At 39.4% G+C, this 17710-nt stretch overlaps 1 protein-coding gene and 1 long non-coding RNA gene across 4 annotated transcripts in view; one reads left to right on the top strand and one right to left on the bottom strand.

Moving 5' to 3' along the window:
- Positions 1 to 17710, top strand: part of GNAL (G protein subunit alpha L) — a 194883-nt gene that overhangs the window by 65451 nt on the left and 111722 nt on the right. Inside the window, exons 1-4 of one of the 3 annotated variants that reach the window (XM_065831667.2) lie at positions 4561 to 5056; positions 5329 to 5401; positions 6258 to 6312; positions 6496 to 6615. The exons of 1 other annotated variant lie outside the window; for it this stretch is intronic. In XM_065831667.2, coding sequence (XP_065687739.1) covers positions 4918 to 5056; positions 5329 to 5401; positions 6258 to 6312; positions 6496 to 6615 — 387 coding nt within the window. In that variant the 5' untranslated portion in view covers positions 4561 to 4917. Of the gene's footprint in view, positions 1 to 4560; positions 5057 to 5328; positions 5402 to 6257; positions 6313 to 6495; positions 6616 to 17710 lie in introns of those variants that run through there. One more of the 3 variants, XM_065831666.2, reaches the window with a different exon arrangement.
- On the bottom strand, positions 3250 to 4480 carry LOC139827178 (uncharacterized). Its single transcript, XR_011737466.1, has 2 exons — positions 4402 to 4480; positions 3250 to 3616 (listed from the first exon to the last, which is right to left on the bottom strand). It is a non-coding gene; the product is annotated as an uncharacterized lncRNA (long non-coding RNA).

Here is a 17710-nt window from a genome sequence, read left to right on the forward strand (position 1 = left end):
CACCTGATGCTGCTCAGTGCAGATTTCCCAGGAGCATCTGGCTCCTTGGAGCTAATCCTCCCCTTCACAAATTCTTTCTCAGGGCAAAAGTCTATCAGCCTTATTTCTTTGGGCTGAACCCAAGCTACCTGTAGTTTTTCTCTGGAAAACCTTTCTTTCTCTTCAGACCCTGTTACCTTTTTTCCATAGTCTTTTACCACATCACTTCACCTACTTTATCCCTTTTCACTGCTTGCCTGTGCTTCACAGAGATGGGAGGCTGTGGTTTGTGGGACAGGACCAGGCAAGGGGTAAACTGGCTTGTCAGGTGAGTTATGTGGTGGCAGCTGCCAAGTAAAGGAAGTACGGCATGAGAAGGGGACAGCAAAACCAGGTCAGGGAGCCAGGGAACTCTGCAGAGCATTGCTGTGCTCCTCAGCATTGCCTGACCTTCTCCTGCATCAGTGAGTTTGTCCTTAATCCATGGACGTGAAGTCAATTCGAGCTCAGGTCTGCAGTCACTGTGGAAATGCATACCTCACCTTCTCTGGCATGTCTCCCATCCCACTTCTTAAAACCAAAGAGTTCCTCTTGAAATTCTTTTAATGGCTTTTTTGAGGTTACAGGTTTAAACACGAAAGGATAAAGGATAGATTATTTTAGCATGTCATTCACCTCTCTGCAGAGCACGTGCTGTGTATTTTCTAGACCCTTAGTATTTTTAATACAGTCAGCGTCATAATTTTTGGTTCCTGGTTCATGTATCTTATAAGAATCCATATGTAGCATTCTAGGAAGTGTATGGTTTTGTGTTAATATTTTACATCTTCAGGGAGGCAAACTTACCAAGAATTTGTTACCAGAGAGAAATATTTTTTTTAGTACCTATACAAATACCAATTTATTTTTCTCTATCAGACCATGGTTTGATGATGAGGTGGAGCAGAAAACATGAGTACTAGTGAATTGCATATTCTGATGTGCAGTGACAGGCTACAAGAAAAAGAAAGGTCAGTGAGGAGAAGCAGCCCAGGTCACCACAGTGTTACCCACTCAGCGTAGTGCCCATACCTGAGGACGGTGACAGCAGACAGTTCAGAGACCCCTGTGAGTGCTGAGGCAGGAAGAGTGGAAAGCAGGAAGAATATCTTTTCCAGTTACTTAACCCCCTTTCCTAAGCTTTTGTTTACATCTGCCTTTCCATTTGCTTGCTTTTTTTTTTTTTTGGTGAGAAACAGAACCAGAGCCACAGTAGAGGCTGTGTAAAGGGACGGTGGTTTGCAAAGGGTCTGAAGGGTTTCTCTAAAGAAGCTTTCTGGACCTCTGCCTAACGTTTGCATGAAAAAGCTCTGCATCAGCCCTGCTCAGGATTAGACGGGCAAGAAGCAACTGGGTCTCTTGAGCTGTGTTTATAGAAGCTCCCCATTAATTCTCACTGGGTTTTGTCTCTCTTTAGCCCAAACACAATGGGCATGAGGAACAAGACTGTGACTTTGTGCCTGGGGTGCCCACCCAGTATGACTGTTTCCCTGAACTTAGCTTCAGGTGGCTTCAGTTCTTGTCCATTCAAGAATGCTAACATGGCCTAACAAGGCAAAGGAAAGCAGGAAATAAAGGTGTCTCCAGTTTCCCTCCAGGAAGGCTTGTGGTGTATCACCTGGTTTCACAATGGGCCAATACCAATTTGAGCATGAAGCAGGGGCAGATGAACCTTACATGTACATGCTCAGTATATATTTATATATATATGTGCATGTGGGCAGAAGCAATGTGAAATCCCTCATTTTCAGGAGGACTAGGAAATTGATGAGGATGCCATGTTGATTGTCTGGGAAGAGCAGAAAGAACCTTGCTCAAGATTTTGCTTTTATTCACACATATGATTTGTACTAGAAGCTAGTTTAGTAAAACAGCATTGATGAAACCTTTTAGAGAGGCAGTTATTTGGATTATGCTCACAGTTTGGGTTTGTCCGTGTGCAGAGGAGACACATATTCATGTTATAGCTGTGACTTCTCTTAGGGGAGGGAAAGGGGGGGAAACTGCTGTGTCCAAAGGGGGTGAAAGCTTATCTTGTGTTCATTATTGCTTCTAGGATATTGTACTTTTGAATGTGTTGGGATGAGTGCTGTTTTGGGAAAAGCAAAGGGAAGATTTGGCCTATAATTACAGCCAAAAGTTCTTTCTGGGCACAGGTTGCTTGCGCGTGTCATTCTTGAACTGTGTGATCTTTTCTCAGGAGGAAGAGACCCAAAAGGGTCATGGGGGTTTTTGAGGGGGAGAGAGGAAATGAGAAACACTTTCCCTCTTTTGGAGAAAGGTAAAAGCAGGATATACTAGGATCCTGTCAAATCCTAGTTATTGGCACTGAGCCTTTTCAAAGCTGGGAACAAATCTGCACCGAAAATCCCAACATTAGTAAATGCAGGAGGAAAACTGCTGAGGAGAGGAGGGAAAGAAACAAGGCAGATTAAGCTTCTAGGACTGACTGACACTAGCCAGATTTGGGATCTAGGTCCCAAACTGAGGTATTTATTTATGAGATAAATATGGCTACGCACATCTCATGCATCATAAATTACGCCTTCTGACACTGAAGAACTATGAAAATCCAGACCCAGTTAGTGAATTCTAGCCAAGCCTGTCCAGTTTTGAGCCCTCTTAGGGCTACAGCAGAGAGTAAATGTGACTGCTCTTCACAAAAGACTGCTCTTCATGTATCTAGTGCCTGACAGCCTCCAAAAGCAGCGGTCACCCTGAATTGTGCTTCCAAACCTACCTGTGTCTGAGGAAGCTTTTGCCCCTCCAGACGGGAATATGTCAAGAGGAAAAAAGCAGTCTGTCCTAAAAAACGCAGTACAGTAATGCTTAAAAACGCATTTTTTGGCCTGGCAGATCCTGTCAATTTTTTCCTGTAGTGTGTCTGCCACCCCTCTGCCCCCCGCTATGTAAGGAGGAAGATAAAACAGCTTCCAGAGTCTGGATCAAGCAGTACCACAAAACCACCTATCTGATGCTTGAATTCAATAGTCTCTTCAAAACTCCACATACCCAACCACAGGTGGAGCAGTACCTGTTTCTCTTCTGCATCCTGCCCTTTTCACCTTCCTATGGTGTGTGCTTAAAACAGACAGTACCAGTTCCTCTTCCTTGATCCAGCACTTCCCACCTGAGAGGGTAATTGAAAATAACTACATCCTTCTGTTTGTAAAACATAGTTTCTTTTTGCCACATCCGTCTCAAGGCTTTTTAGATAAAAATCATGTTGAATTAAGTTGATGGCAAATTTCTCTTGATTTTACTCGGGACCAGGATTTTGCACACATACATAGCTATCAAAATACTCATTTTTCACTAATCCATCTTCAAAAGTCTGAAGGAACAATAGTATTTGGAGAGAAAATACTTTGGGACTTGAGAGGTGTTGTGTCCATCATTCTTCAGTGCTCTTGTTCTGCAGTCAGTTGTGGATCATGTTTGAGTAGTGTGGGTAGTTTCTGTGCAGTGGGAGTTCAGGAAGGGCCAGATGCTGTACTACCGTTTTTGTGCTGAAATGCCAGTTTGCAGGGTGAGAGGAGATTTGAAAGCAAGAAGGAATACCTATGATGTTGTCTAGATTGATACTTCATTTCAGGACCTAAAATGGAGGTAAACGAAGCAAGAAATGTGCTTTCTTGTCTTTAGAGATTTGTGGTGGTGGTGGTGTTAGCCACCTATGTTTGGATTAAACAGTATTGTAGGCTTTTGGGACAACTTTGTTTTTTCATTCAGCTGATACAGCTTGGAATATTCAAAGGGGGGAAAAAAAACCAAACACCTGTGTGCTACTGTGACAACTTGTGGAAAGGGGCGCTTTGTTTATTAGCAAGTCAACACATGCTGTTTACATATGTACGCGTTTTGTATAGGTGTACATATGTACGCCTGAGGGTGGGCAGCGTGCCCTCCTGGCAGGCTCTCGCCGCCTTCCCGCCCCGCTGGCACCGGCGGGCTCCCGGTTGTTCTCCCCGAGGCCAGGCAGGATGGCAGCCATCACCTGTGGCAGCCGGGGATTTCAGCCCCGAGAGTGCCAAACCTTGCTCTGGTGCCAGCCAGCCTCTTCCACTACCGCCGAGGAAGGATCGGTGGGAACCCTCCCCCGCCTCCCCGATCCCAGGCTGCCGTGACCCGCAGTCCCTTACCCCCCCACCCAGGGCTGGGGGTGCTGCTGGGCCCAGAGGCCGCGGGTCCCGGCGCGGCGGTGCCAGCTCCAGGTTTTCGCGGCAGCAGCGCTGTCGGGGCGCAGGGGCCGGGGCTGCCGTGCGCGGCGGGGCCGGGGCGCGGTGCGGGGCGGCCCGAGGGGGAGGGCAGGGCAGGGCGGGAGGCGCGGGCCCCGCGGAGCCGCGGCCCCGTAGGATCCAGGTAGATCGGTCCGGCTTTTACCTTTCTCCTTCGGCTTCCCTGTGCGGAGGGTCTGGTAGCTGGGCTGTTTCCTGCTCTCGCAGAAAGAGGCAGTGCTGAGTTAGGAAGACAAAAATAGACCTTTACAGAGAAATATAGGGATTGTGTGCGCGGTGGGGAGGGAGAGCGGAGAGCGGCACCCGGCTGGTTTCCAGGAGGAGCCCTCCTCTCCCTCTCGTTGCATGTTAGGCATTTTTGCACAGATTTCTCCCCCCCACCCCCTCCCTGCCGGGGCACGGGTACCTCTGCCGCCTGCGCTCCGCATCGCTGCTGGGGAGCGAGCGAGCGAACCAGCTCGGTTTCGATCAGAAAGCGGCTAGAGACCATTTTATGTGAGCAAGCCGGGGGGGAAGAAGAGGAGAGAAGAGAAACCGTCGCAGGGACACACGGATATAAAGACTTGTCTTCTGCTTCCCCCCCACCCCCCTCCCCCTCCTTCGCCTTGTAAATATTAAATCTGTAAAGGCAACGATTTGACATCCATCCTAAGCAGCGGCTATGGGGTGTTTGGGCAACAGCAAAACGGAGGATCAGCGTATTGATGAGAAAGCGCAGCGAGAAGCCAACAAAAAAATAGAGAAGCAGTTGCAGAAGGAGAGGCTGGCTTATAAAGCGACACACCGCTTGCTTCTGCTGGGTAAGGGGGGAAGGGGACAGAGATGGGGGCCGGGGACAGGAGGGAGATGGTGTGTGCGGATGAGGTATGGAAAATGTAGGTTGTTGTGTGGAGCAGTATGCGAGACGTCCACGGGTTGAGCTCGGCGCCTGAGCCACATGGATGCATACATAGAGAAATGCTGCCCGAGGTGGGAGATGCTGCCGTGTCCCAAAAAAAAAGGCAGCCAAACTCAAACCCCACAGCCTGAACCATGTATCATAATGTTCTCCCTTTCCTTCTCTCTCTTTTAGGGGCTGGTGAGTCAGGAAAAAGCACTATTGTGAAACAAATGAGAATCCTACATGTCAATGGATTTAATTCAGAGTAAGAATTATTGATGCTTTGTGAGTTATTTTTTTGTTAAATGCTGGAAACAGGTTAATGCAGAGTGGGCTAGGAAATCTCTCCTTTCATCCCCTGTGTTTCGGTGGCTTGACGCTGCGTTTTGGGGGAGGGAGGGGAGGAAGGGGAGCGAGAATAAGGAAATTACTGCTACTGTATATTTGCATTTTCTCCTTCTGGCCCCTTTACTGTATTTTACACTGTTGCTACTGCAGCGCTTGACAGGCCCTAGTGTAGCAACAACATGGCGACTACTTTTTACATAGAAGCAAATAACTAAATATTGCATCTGTCTGTAATATAAAAATACATGTCAAGTCATATTCAAGATGACAGTGGCTTCTGTTTTTCCGGTATTTGCGTTAGTGTAAAACTGAAACTAATTTTACATGTTTGTTAGAAATCATTCTGTTTTCAGAGGCTGCATCATTTTCTCTCTGAAGAACTCTTTGCCAGAAATTATTATTAATCCATAGTGTTAATTTTAGATAAATGTTGGCCTTCAACTGTGTATTGTTAATTTAGAGCATGTTTACAGCATGCTATAGAAATAAAAGAATGACTTCCAGTGCTATCAGGGGACGCTTTGCAGATGTATGTGGCAATGATTGTGTGAATTTGAAAGAGTACTAGCGCTAAATGTGCATTGCTCTTCATACTCTGCCAGAAAAGGGATAAGGGGAAAATATATTTGTCTTGCTGTTCTTTTTAGTTAGTATGTTGTAATGATTGAAGAGCAGATAAACAAGCGATCAGTGAGGGGAAAAAAAAAAATGCAACTGACTGAACTGCTTTGGAAGAAAAAAATCAAAGTGTTAATATTTCTGTTTTAATGCAGAGAAAAGAAACAGAAAATACTGGATATTCGGAAAAATGTTAAAGATGCGATTGTGGTAAGAACACACTTTATACTGTTCTTAAATGCTTGGGTCTACTGGAAATAATAAGGATTGTGCTCTCAAAGATTGTGCTGAGAGAAATCCCATTTTGGTGATCAGATTGGATTATCTTCTATTGATCCTGTAGCCTGCATTAATCCAGATTAATGTGTTTGTTTTTGTTTTATCCAATTCTAGACTATAGTTTCAGCTATGAGCACTTTAATACCCCCAGTTCCATTGGCCAACCCAGAAAACCAATTTCGAATGGACTACATCAAGAGTATAGCTCCTCTTTCTGACTTTGACTATACACAGGTAAGAATAGAAACCACTGATTTACTCTGCTTCAAGGGGCGATGTGTTGTTTCACTTCAATTTACTGAAATGTCGGCTTTTTGATACTTTTTTGGAAGATGAGCATGCGAAGTGCTTATACCGGCATTACCACTAGGTTAAGTTTCTTACAAGGCTGTAGCCATTGCACCTGTTTTAGTGGTGCAAGGTTTTGTTGTTACTGATTCATTTGCTGCTGTTTGTAAATGCTTTTTTTCTGCATTTAGTTCTTCTTATCAAAATTTCTGCGTTATTGACATTTCAAGTAAGACTGTTGAAAGCTGGTTTCCTATGTGGAATTAGATGCAGGTTGTCAGTCTGAGGAGTTACAATCTATCTACAGAAAAGGATATAAAGGGATAGAGTGGCCCTGGTGGTGTTTTCCATACTTGGTGCACTTCAGAGTGAAAATTCATGTGACTGGTGGTCAAGTAAGGTGGTTTGCTTCCTTATGTATTAATTGTGGCTGGTGTGAGCAGTGGTTTACTTGTTTTTACATGTTGTCGTCTTTTGATATGGAATAATTAGAAAACTAAGAATTTCTATATAGTGGCTACTTTTTTGTAGACAAATGAGATATACCTTTCAGGTTAATTTGCATAGGCATCTTATATTTTAGGATTTTAAACTGTATGTTATTATTTATAGGAACATGCATAGAATGTTTTATATATTATGTATGACATGAAGCAAGTGCATAGAAATTCTGAATATTATAAGGAATTTTATTTTTGCAGTAGCATAATTTTTAATTTGCCTTAAAATGATATTGAAAGCAATTTATTATGGATAAAGGACGAAAAAAAGGCTTCATTCATTGGCTAAATGATTGGAAGTTGTTCGTGCTATCAACATTACCAAAGAAGCCATTTACAGTCAAGTGTCTTTAGGTTGTTATAGCTTCAAGGTGGAAGGAGGAGAAGGGGAAGAGTTGTTTCTTTATTATATGACTCATATTCTCTGGTGTGTGTTTTTTTGCCTCTGGTAAACCAAACACTTTGACGGTTCAAGACAAAGAAGTATCAGACATCTTGTACAGTTAGAATTTAACACAGAATGCAGATGTTAAGAAAACAACTGCAAGGTACACCCACATATTGCATAATTGCTCAATTGGTAGATGTAAGTTGGTAAAAATAATAAACTCTTTTTAGAAATGGAATGCAAGTTTGACATGAAATATTTGTCTCATGCAGGTATTGCAGTTCTGAGGCATTTGTTGCTCGTTTTATGTGGGGTATTTTGCATCAATTTTGACCCTTACATATTTGGGTGAAATAAATGGTGGGATGTATCCTTTCCAATTCTCTGTGATACATCTGGGTTTTTTGAGTTTCTGGGTTAAAAGAAAACTAAAGTGGACTTTTCATAGGGCTGCAGATATTTTTAAATTATTTTAATCGTTTACAAAATTTCCCTTTTCATAGAAGCTGACTACATGTAGTCAAATTTGACTCACTGTGTGATATTTTATAGAGGGGAAAACTTACTCTTCTTGGAGGGGAAAAAGAATAGGAACCAGTCTACTGTTAAACAAGTAATAATTTGTTTGAAATTTTGATTCAAAGTCCATTTTATTTTAAAATAAAACCTCAATTACTGTTTTTCTAATTAAGTGGGATTACTGAAAATACTGTCACATTGTTTGAAAGAGTGTCAAATAAAAAGCTTGAAAGCTTAAAAAAGAAGAAAAATGTAGTGTTAGTTTAGAAATAAATATATTTGTGTCACTTTCATCTTTTCCCTCCTGTTTTCTTCTCTGCTCAATTAATAGCTTTAATATTTGGAAAATATATAGTCTGGCTCCTTTTTTTTGGGGGGGGCTAGTATATTATTTCTCTCCAGGAAGATGTATGAGCAAGGCAGATTTGAGAAAGGAAAAATGCTGTTGTGCTTCAGGGCTTGATTCTATTGATTCTACTCCAATTTCAGTCAATGATAACCTAAAGTAAAATTACTTTACCAACTGAAATAACTTTTGACCCATTTAATATTTTTGGATAAGGACAAATATAAAAATAAATACTTGGATAGTAATCAGTTATGCATCCATTGCTAAGCATTACTGATTCTCTTTTTAATAGCAGATATACGGAATAAGACCTTCTGAGCCAGAGAAACCAAACACTATTTAATAGAAGACATTCGGGACTTGCGGTTCTGTCATCCATACTTAAAAACAGTTATAATGGAGAAAATGCCAACATAGGCAGTGCTTTGGTGTTGCGTCTGGGGTAAATTTTGGCATATTTTAAAACGTGACAAAGGTTACCCTTCTTCCTCTGAATGAGGGAAGAGGGAATCTTAGGGGTTTTAACAATATGGATGGTAATGAGCTGCAAAAGACAGAGCCCATTAGCAATGCAATATGAAGTACAGACGTGGTATTTTTTTGGATGGCATTAACTATATAATCTTTGTAAAAATCAATGTATTTTAGTTGAAGATACATTTCATACACATTGGATGTAAAATGTGGGAAAATGACTGCACTGTATCATGAGTCTTTAAAGAGAGATATCTGATGCAACAAGTTCACTGATGGCACAATATCACCAACACTCATGAGGCACTAATTTAAATATATTTGTGACATAGTGAGTATACTTGGGTATGTGTTCTTAAATTGCATAAAAATTAACTAATACACATTGAATTGTGAAGATTTTCCTGTAAAATAAGTGGATTTGAAAATACTGGTCTCCTGCGGGTGAAACAATACTCTTAATTGCAATTTATGACTGAAATTCCAAGAACTTCAGTAGGGATGGGATTCACATTTAGACTCAAGAATGTATTTTGAGTTTTTGTTTGATTTTTTTTTTTTTTTTTTTTAATCGCATAGCTCTCTACAAAATGTAAGCAGAACATCTTACGTAGTAGTGATACAAGTTTAAAAACAAATGGTTTTCTCTTTACAGCCTTTTAACAGTCCTTTAAGAGTCTCTGGAGTGCCCCCCACCCCCATAGTTCTACTTACTTTAAAAAAATTCTTCAATTTGGTTTAGTCATGCTACCTTGATAATTTAGCCAGTTGATATAAAACAAAATGAAAGGTTTCTTGATTTCTTCTATGATTTTTGTATTGCCTTTCATTTCTTTTTATTCAAAAATTGTACCATTTTTGCGAAAAATTTCGTCTGTGACTGATGCAGTCTCATTTTGTTAATCATAAGATTTAAGGCTAGAGTTTTTGCAAAGTTAATAAATATGGGATAGGCAAGGATCCACTGTAGTTTCTTCCTTGAAGTCTTGAATCAAGATAAATTTTCATCTGATAACTAGTTTAGGCGTTATCTTAGCTCCATATTTCAGGGTGGAATCAGCAGAAAACTACTTTAAAACTGAAACGGAAGCATGCACGCTGTATCGGAAAGGATTTTTTTATTATTTTTGGCAAAGCGTTGATTGATATTTGCTAAAATTAACAGGAATTGACCTGTGCCATTTTTAATCCTTTATTGATGGGGATTTATTTTGTCCTTTGTGAATCAGAGTGAACATATTAAGGGCATATTATGCTGGTAGCTGTGGAAAAGCATGGTGTATTATGTAAGTGCGTGTTTACTCAAGTCCAGTTGCCTTTGTTAAAGTATTTGAATGTTGTAGGCACTACAAAGCTGCTTGGTTCGTAAGTCCTTTCACCTTTGTCTTCGCCAAAAATGTAGTCAAATTAAGTTGTTTTCCATAATATTTGTCTTGGGTCAAGCTCATCTGATCAGCTGTGTGTTGGTGTATAGCGGGTAGTCAGTGAGCTGCCACCAAACTCTCCAGTCAAGTGTGTGGTTATACAAACCAGTTACCAGTGAACGTCAATCATTTTCTTGATTGGGAACATGTAAACACTTCACCCAAGATTTGAGTAGCGGGGAGAGTTTTCAAAAGATTCATTTTCCTTTGCTAAGAATGGTTTAGAGAGGCAAAGTTGTTTTGTTGAACCTTCATAAAACAGTGAATCGTACAAATGTAGTCCCTTGTGCTGATTTTAGACGTGAGCTTTAAAAACAATTTAAAAAGCTGTTTTATTAATCAGACAAGCTCTTTTATTTAGCTCTTAAAAGTGAAATGTTAACGTGGGTATTGACAACAGGAGAACTGTTTAGATTAATCTGGTCTGTGGTTTGCTCTGCGTTTTCATATAGCGCAGTTTGAGTTCAATGTGATGAATTGGCTTTTCCTCCACACTTTCTTCTTAAAAATCAGGACTTTATATTAGTGATATAAAGACACAGGCAAGAAAGAAAAATATTTTTGGTCAGAATTTGAAGTTACATAGACTTTGTTAGGCATTTCAAATTTTTATTAGACCTGGTATTCAAATTAGAACTGGTGTTGATGCCTCGTGATGGCTGGTTTTTACCGTGTGTGTCTCAGTGTTTGAAGTAACTGGAAACATTCCTCAAGTGAAGTGTATCACTGGACTGTAGAAAATCGTTATCCTAAATAAATACTTAAATAAAAGATTAAAAGCATGATAAATACAGTCCATACACGGTTAAACTTGCTCGGGTTGTGTGGTTAATGCTGTGACTTTAATATCCTGTTTGACCACAATATGTTTAAGTTTCCCTGTACTTGATGTGGCCCAAAGGAGTTACAAAATAGCATCTTCTTACATTTTTCATCATTCAGATAACTCACAGTATTTCTGTGTTTCTCAGGAGTGTGAAAATATACTGTATTTTACATGAAAATATCATAAAAGAGAGAACACAGTGAATATTGCCACTCCAACAGCTTCACTTGGTTTTTCTTTTCTATCTGTTTTTTTACTTTAGGGTTTCATTTACCATTTTGAGTAGAAAAAACCAGCCACAAGCGTTTGTAATTACCTGTGATCATGATATTTCACATTACTACAGTGTCAAGTCAAAATTAACTTTTAAAAATCAATTAGACTTAAAAAATTAAGTAATTTGCCTTTTTTTGTGGTCTAAGATGGTACACTGGTAGTTCTTCCACGTTTGCGAAAGAACAACAAATGAAAGGATCTGGAAGGTGGGATAATGATTAGGTTGTGTAGGTCCAACAACATTATTACTACTCTGAATTAATAACATTTGAAAAACTAATGAAGGCGGCTGTCAGAGAAGAACAGCTGAAAATGCTGCAAATGCAGATGTAGTTTTTGGCAACTCTGTAGTCTTCACACACAGATTAAAATTGTCGATAGGAATGGTGCTGAAAAGTAGTGGATATTGGGGAGAAGAAGCAATTAGGTGACAGGTGAAATTTCTTTATTGTGATAGCACTCGTTTTTATGCTGTACACTAACTACTAATTAACAGCAGAAACTGAAGTTGAGCTCTTTTCATGTTAAGAGCAGATTCTGCTGATGCCCAGTGATGCCTTTCCTTCCGTATGAAATACCTGTTTGCATACCAATGTAGCCTGTGTCTGCTTTTCATTAAATCAGCAAGCCGAGTCCCTAATGTCCTGATTAGTCGAAGAAGAAAATGCGAAACACTTTGCAAATGAGATCAATAATATATTTCTGTCTTATGTGTTGTGTTGTTCTTATTCCTTGTAAGCAGTAAGTTTGCTGTTGATGGATCAGTCAATCCAGTAGTGCTTCCAGAAATAATCAGTTATGTTAACTGTGTAGCTTCAAAGATATAAAGCTAGAATTTGGATCATACTATGAACAAGCATAGGGCAATTTTTGAAAACCAAACAACTTCTCAACTTGATAATATATACTGGAACTGTAAGAATATAAAATTCTACACTGATTTTCTTCAGTTCCTTTATTTTGCTTCTTTAATAAATACTCTGATTTTACTGAAAACACAACTGGGTCTCTAAAATGGAAGTGGTTTGTGTGAAGCATGGCTCTTCGGGGCTCAGGATTTCTTGCTTGAAATACACAGTTTGTGTTTGGGGGGTGTTTGCTTTAGGATGAAGGAATTGCTTACGTTCAGGCATAAAAATATAAAGATTTTTGCTTCAGTAAAACACTATTTAATAAAAGTATAATAGCATATTTCTTCCTCCCCTTGTTCCAGATTCACTGCACCGCTACTGTTAATAGTTGATACCAATTATAAGTAAATAATTAAATGAATTTCAGTTTGAAAAGACAATTATTTGAGAAAGTCTTACGAACAATGCTGATTATGAATCAAGTGCAGTGTTACATTCAATATTACATCATCATAGTAACACCAAATTAAATGTTTTCTAACTTACATTGTGAATCGGATTTCCCAGATAGTGGGGTGGTATTCACACATTATCCAGCCTGCCTTATTTATTATCATCGCATAACACAGAGACTTTCACTGTGAAACTGGAAAGACATCATTTATTATTACTGCTAACTAAAACTTAAGTTACTTCCGTTATCTCCAAAATTGTTGACATTTAATGATATTACTTCAAGTTTTGTACCTATGAATACAAATTAGTTGGAGGTTTTTTGAAAGTTAAGCCAGCATCCAGTCAAATACTATAAATTAATAATAAATGCTACATTGTTTTTTGCTACAATTTTAGCTGAAAACTTTATATACTTCTATCGCACTTTACAAGGATAAAAATATTTTTACATCTAAATTTGGATATTTGATTTGATGGCAACGGGAAGAATAATAACTTGAATTATCATTTTAAGTGGGAGTGACTGATTTTCCTCACGGAGACAAAAATGTATTATAGGGTCATTTATGAGCTTTAGAGTATTTTTGTTCATCAGGTATTTTTCAGTGCATACCCTAATTTTAAACTAAGGAAGGGCGGAAGCGATACGTTAAAGCCTGTGCCATCATTATTTTTGTGGTGGCCACAGGTCTGTGAAGCACACTGATTTATTTTCTACTCTGGTTGCTTTGGGGGGCTGCTGTTTTGTATTCCTGTGCAAACTCCTGGCTGCTGCTCAGGTGTGTCCCTGAATCAATTGTGCAATGTGCGAGTGGCAGTCGTCCTGCTCCAGCCTGGGTGGTAGGAGCCACATCAGCTGAAGGAATAACGTGGGTCACTGGGTTGGTGCCTGGCAGAGGTGTCATGGCCTGGCCAGGGTAACAAACTGATACTAATTCCCTGGCTTCCTTCAAGGAAGAAACAGGAAATAAAATCTGGCAATTTTTAGCACTTTGGTTGAACCGCATTGAAATCTCCAGAAGATTTCATTACGAATCAGTGTGCAGTTTATTAAGACTTAACATGCACTTAAGAGCGTTTGCAAGAACTTCACTTGTTTGTTCTCTCATGTGTAAATCAAACTGAATTATAATGAAAGCAAATGTAAATACATGCAAAGGGTAACCGCACTTTTAATGAGAACACGCTGTCCAATTAGTCTGAGGATTATGACATTTCAGAGTTTTACAAGTGGCAGTTTTCAGAGGAAGGATAGTGAAATATTTAATGAATTGTCATTATTTATAAACTACATGAAAACAGATTTTCCATCACAGCCAGAGAAAAGGTAAACATAGCAGAGTATGTTTCACAATTGTCCTCATTACCAATTAATTATTTTAATCTCTTAAGCCAAAGATAGCAGGTTGGCATACTGCTTTTGCCATTTTTGAGTGCTCTGTAAAAGTAATGTGTTTACTAGTCAGGGAGAATGTTTTGTTTTTACTTCAGTGGCTGCGATAAAAATGGACAGATGAGGGACAGATCATCACATGTATGTGTATTGTCACTGGTGCCAGTGGAGACCTATGGAACAGGAGATATCACCTACTCAAATAGTTGAAGCGTCATTATTGAGAGTTTCAAAGACGTGAGCTTCATCCATCACTTGTACTTATTGTCAAGAGTGGGTTACCTTTTTTAATGTTCAATATAGTCTGCATCAACAGACGGGATATTTTGTTTGCAGAAGGTAGCAACCTGAGCTGAGGAAGAGGGAACAAGCTAAGCCCTGTGAACAGAAGAATGTATGTATACCTTGCATACAGTGAATTAAAAAGTTTTAAACCAAAAAGTAGTATGAACAATTTTTTTTTCCCGTTTGTATCCAAGAAGCTCTTTAAATGTAAGTAGGACTCTAAAGCAGATGAAAAGCAAGAACAATGTACATTTGCAGTTAACTGCTAAAAGTTTCCATAAAATGTTTATGGGGTTTTTTCTGCCACCTATTTAATTTAATTTGCTTTTCTGTAGCTAAAAGAGATTAAATTCAAGCGTTGTAGTCAAATTCTAGGACTTTCTCTTAAAAAGAGTCAGGAGGAGAATGTAATTTGTACAACACAGTTTTAAGTTCATATTGTCTTTTACTTTGGAAACTCTTGCCATAATTTCTTGGAACAGAGCTACCTCTGGCTGTAAGCATTCCAGATATTACTTGAAGCATGCAGATTATGGTTTCTTGCTTTAAATCAGTAGATTAATTTTGGTTGGTATAAAGTGCACTCTTGTAATTAATCTGCTAGTATTTGTTTTAAAAACCTATGCTGGATGTTTTGAAAGGATATTTACCCTTAGGCAAGATGAATATTGGAATTTTTGTCTGTTATGTCAACGTTAGAGATGAACTTTGCCTTTTAAATCTTTTTAAAGTAAACGTTTTCTGACACTTCTGCCAATTCGTTCCATTTGAGTTTTCTTATTGCTGTCAGTTGGTCTTAAACATATTTTAATGCAAATAATTATCCCACTGTTTTGAACTGTGAAATTGTTTAGCAAGATAAAATAGGCTAAAGATATGCGAGCCCTCTTATCTCTGTTAATTTGGTGAACGTTTTTTGATCACGTCCACCCTCACTTCCATAGGATGTTAAGTGACAGAGCTGTGCAGATCATTCTTTTCTTAACATACGCCCACAGACTTTCTTTCATAGGAGCTAAATAATATCAAATTTAAGAGCTGTCAGGTTGGAAAACAAGTAAAGGCAGAGAATGGTTAAGTGAAAGAGGGGAAAGTGTATCCTCACTTCCCTCTGTACAGAGGGCTACCTACCCCATGCCTGCAGACCTGCAGCTTACCACGGGACCTGGGTGTCCCTGAGCTCCAGAGAGCCTTTGGTGCAGCCCCTGTGCCTCAAGGAGTTCCCAACCCCGAGCAAAAGGCAAAGGCAGAGGAGAAATGTAGATGAAAAAAAGGTATGCAATGAAAGTACGGTCACTTCTGCTTAGTCACGGGGTAGAGGAAGAGGTCGGGTATCTCCGCTTGCTGCTGAAACCGTGTCATTAATTATCAGATTCCCAGCAGGTAGCACAGAAGAGTGAGGCTTCATGGCAAGATCTGGAGCCTTAAACAGTTGAGTGAGAATATTCTTTCTGGCAGGCAGGTGTCCCTTAACTTGAACTTTAGCTTCTCCTTCCTTCTCAGGGTGTCAGTGTTGCTCGTTCTTTTTGAGAAGAGCAGACTTGCACATTTAATAAGATAATGTACTTTTCATTGAGCAGGAGAGCTTTTATTTTTCCAACCCTACAATTATCATTTCTAATCATTGTTGTTACCTACTGGATTTCTCTTTAGATTTTAACAACAGCAAACTAAACAAGATATCTAACTAGCAACAGTGTGGGCATATGATGGACCAAAAGAGTGATTAGTCAGGGAATATGTAAGTCAGAAATTGTAATTAAAAAAGGAATCTACAGGTCAAAAATCACGTCAGTAGAGGAAGAAGGCCCTTAACGTTTCTGAAAGCCAGCCATTCAAACAGCAGAGGATTTTCACTGTATTTTGAAGAAATAAAGAATTAGATTTGCTCCCTGGCCTTTGGCTCTATAGAGCAGGGTTTGATTCTTCTCACTGATGAATGGAAGCCTAGCAAGAAGTATAACGTTCCATAAATTCAGAAGACATCCTAAAACCCTGTATTCCCTGGGGTCTAATCTTGCGTATGCAAATATATGCAAATATATGAATATATGTGGACCTAAATGCATTGTTAATGTACTGCTAGCACAGCATTCCTACAGCTCAGCTTCCGGTTATGCAGTGATATTAATATCAAAATCACAAATAGTTTCAATTGAAAAACATAGCAAGCCAATAATTTCTCCTTGTTAAATGTATATTTGGGAGGTCGTTGAACACTTTTATGGATTTTCTTGGAGGTGGGAAAAGTTGTGTAGGTTACAGATTGGCACAAAACTTGAAATAAGCAAAATCTTTTTCAGATAAGTGACAGTTCTCTGGATGCTATTAAGCTGTGAACAGTAGGTCTTTTCAATAATCACTGTGATTCATTTTCATATTGTGTTTTTTTTTTTTAATAATAGTATCTTTAAAAGGCTCCCTGAGCAGTAGGCTGCACCAGCATAACTTTCTGTGCAGAAGGAAGGGTTTCACACAAAGAATCTTAGATAATTTACCTTAAATTGATTTGCACAGCTCAATAAAACCATAAGAAAATTGTACCAGCTCAGACACAGGTTCATTTAGCACCAAATCTTATCTTTGCCAGTGGCTGATAGTGAAACTGGAAAAGGAGTTTAAGAATGGGGCAAGCACGTAGCCATGTTTCCCACGTTGATTGTCCTAGTCTCACAGATTTATTGCTGAGGTATTTTTTAACTGGGAGTAGTATTTCTGTACTTAATAACTTTGGTGGACGTTTCTTCCACAATTTTTTTTTTTCTTCTTCTCCAACCTCTGTGAACTTTCACTTAGGTCAGTGAGTTCTGTAGTTTGTGTTGTATGAGGAAGTACCACTTGATTGATTTCCACCATCCCCCCCCTCCAAGCCTGCTACACACTGGTCTTCCCTAGTTTGTCTATTAGAAATATTTCATCTTTTGTACCTTGCCCTTCTTACTGCGTTTCGTGTGACATCCCCCCAATATTTATAATTTTACTTAGAGTGTCTATTAGACTGGTTCTCTCATGGACTTGTTGCGTATCTTTGCTTATTCTTGTTGCCCTTCTACCTGTCTTGTAGTTTTACTAAACCCTGTTTGCAATGAGAGGCTGGAACTGCACACAGTATTTAAGGTGCAGGTACGTTACAGATTTATGCAGTAGTGTTATGTTTTCTTTTTCATTCTCTAGCCTTTTTCTAAAAATTTCTTAAATTGTTTTGCTTTTTTTCAGACACTTAAGTTGATATCTTTATAGAATTATAGTAGATTATTTAATAATTCAGAGAGAACTGAACACAGTTGCAGGTAAGAAGAA

The sequence above is a fragment of the Patagioenas fasciata genome, chromosome 2 (assembly GCF_037038585.1).
Source record: "Patagioenas fasciata isolate bPatFas1 chromosome 2, bPatFas1.hap1, whole genome shotgun sequence".
NCBI classification, from domain to species: domain Eukaryota; kingdom Metazoa; phylum Chordata; class Aves; order Columbiformes; family Columbidae; genus Patagioenas; species Patagioenas fasciata.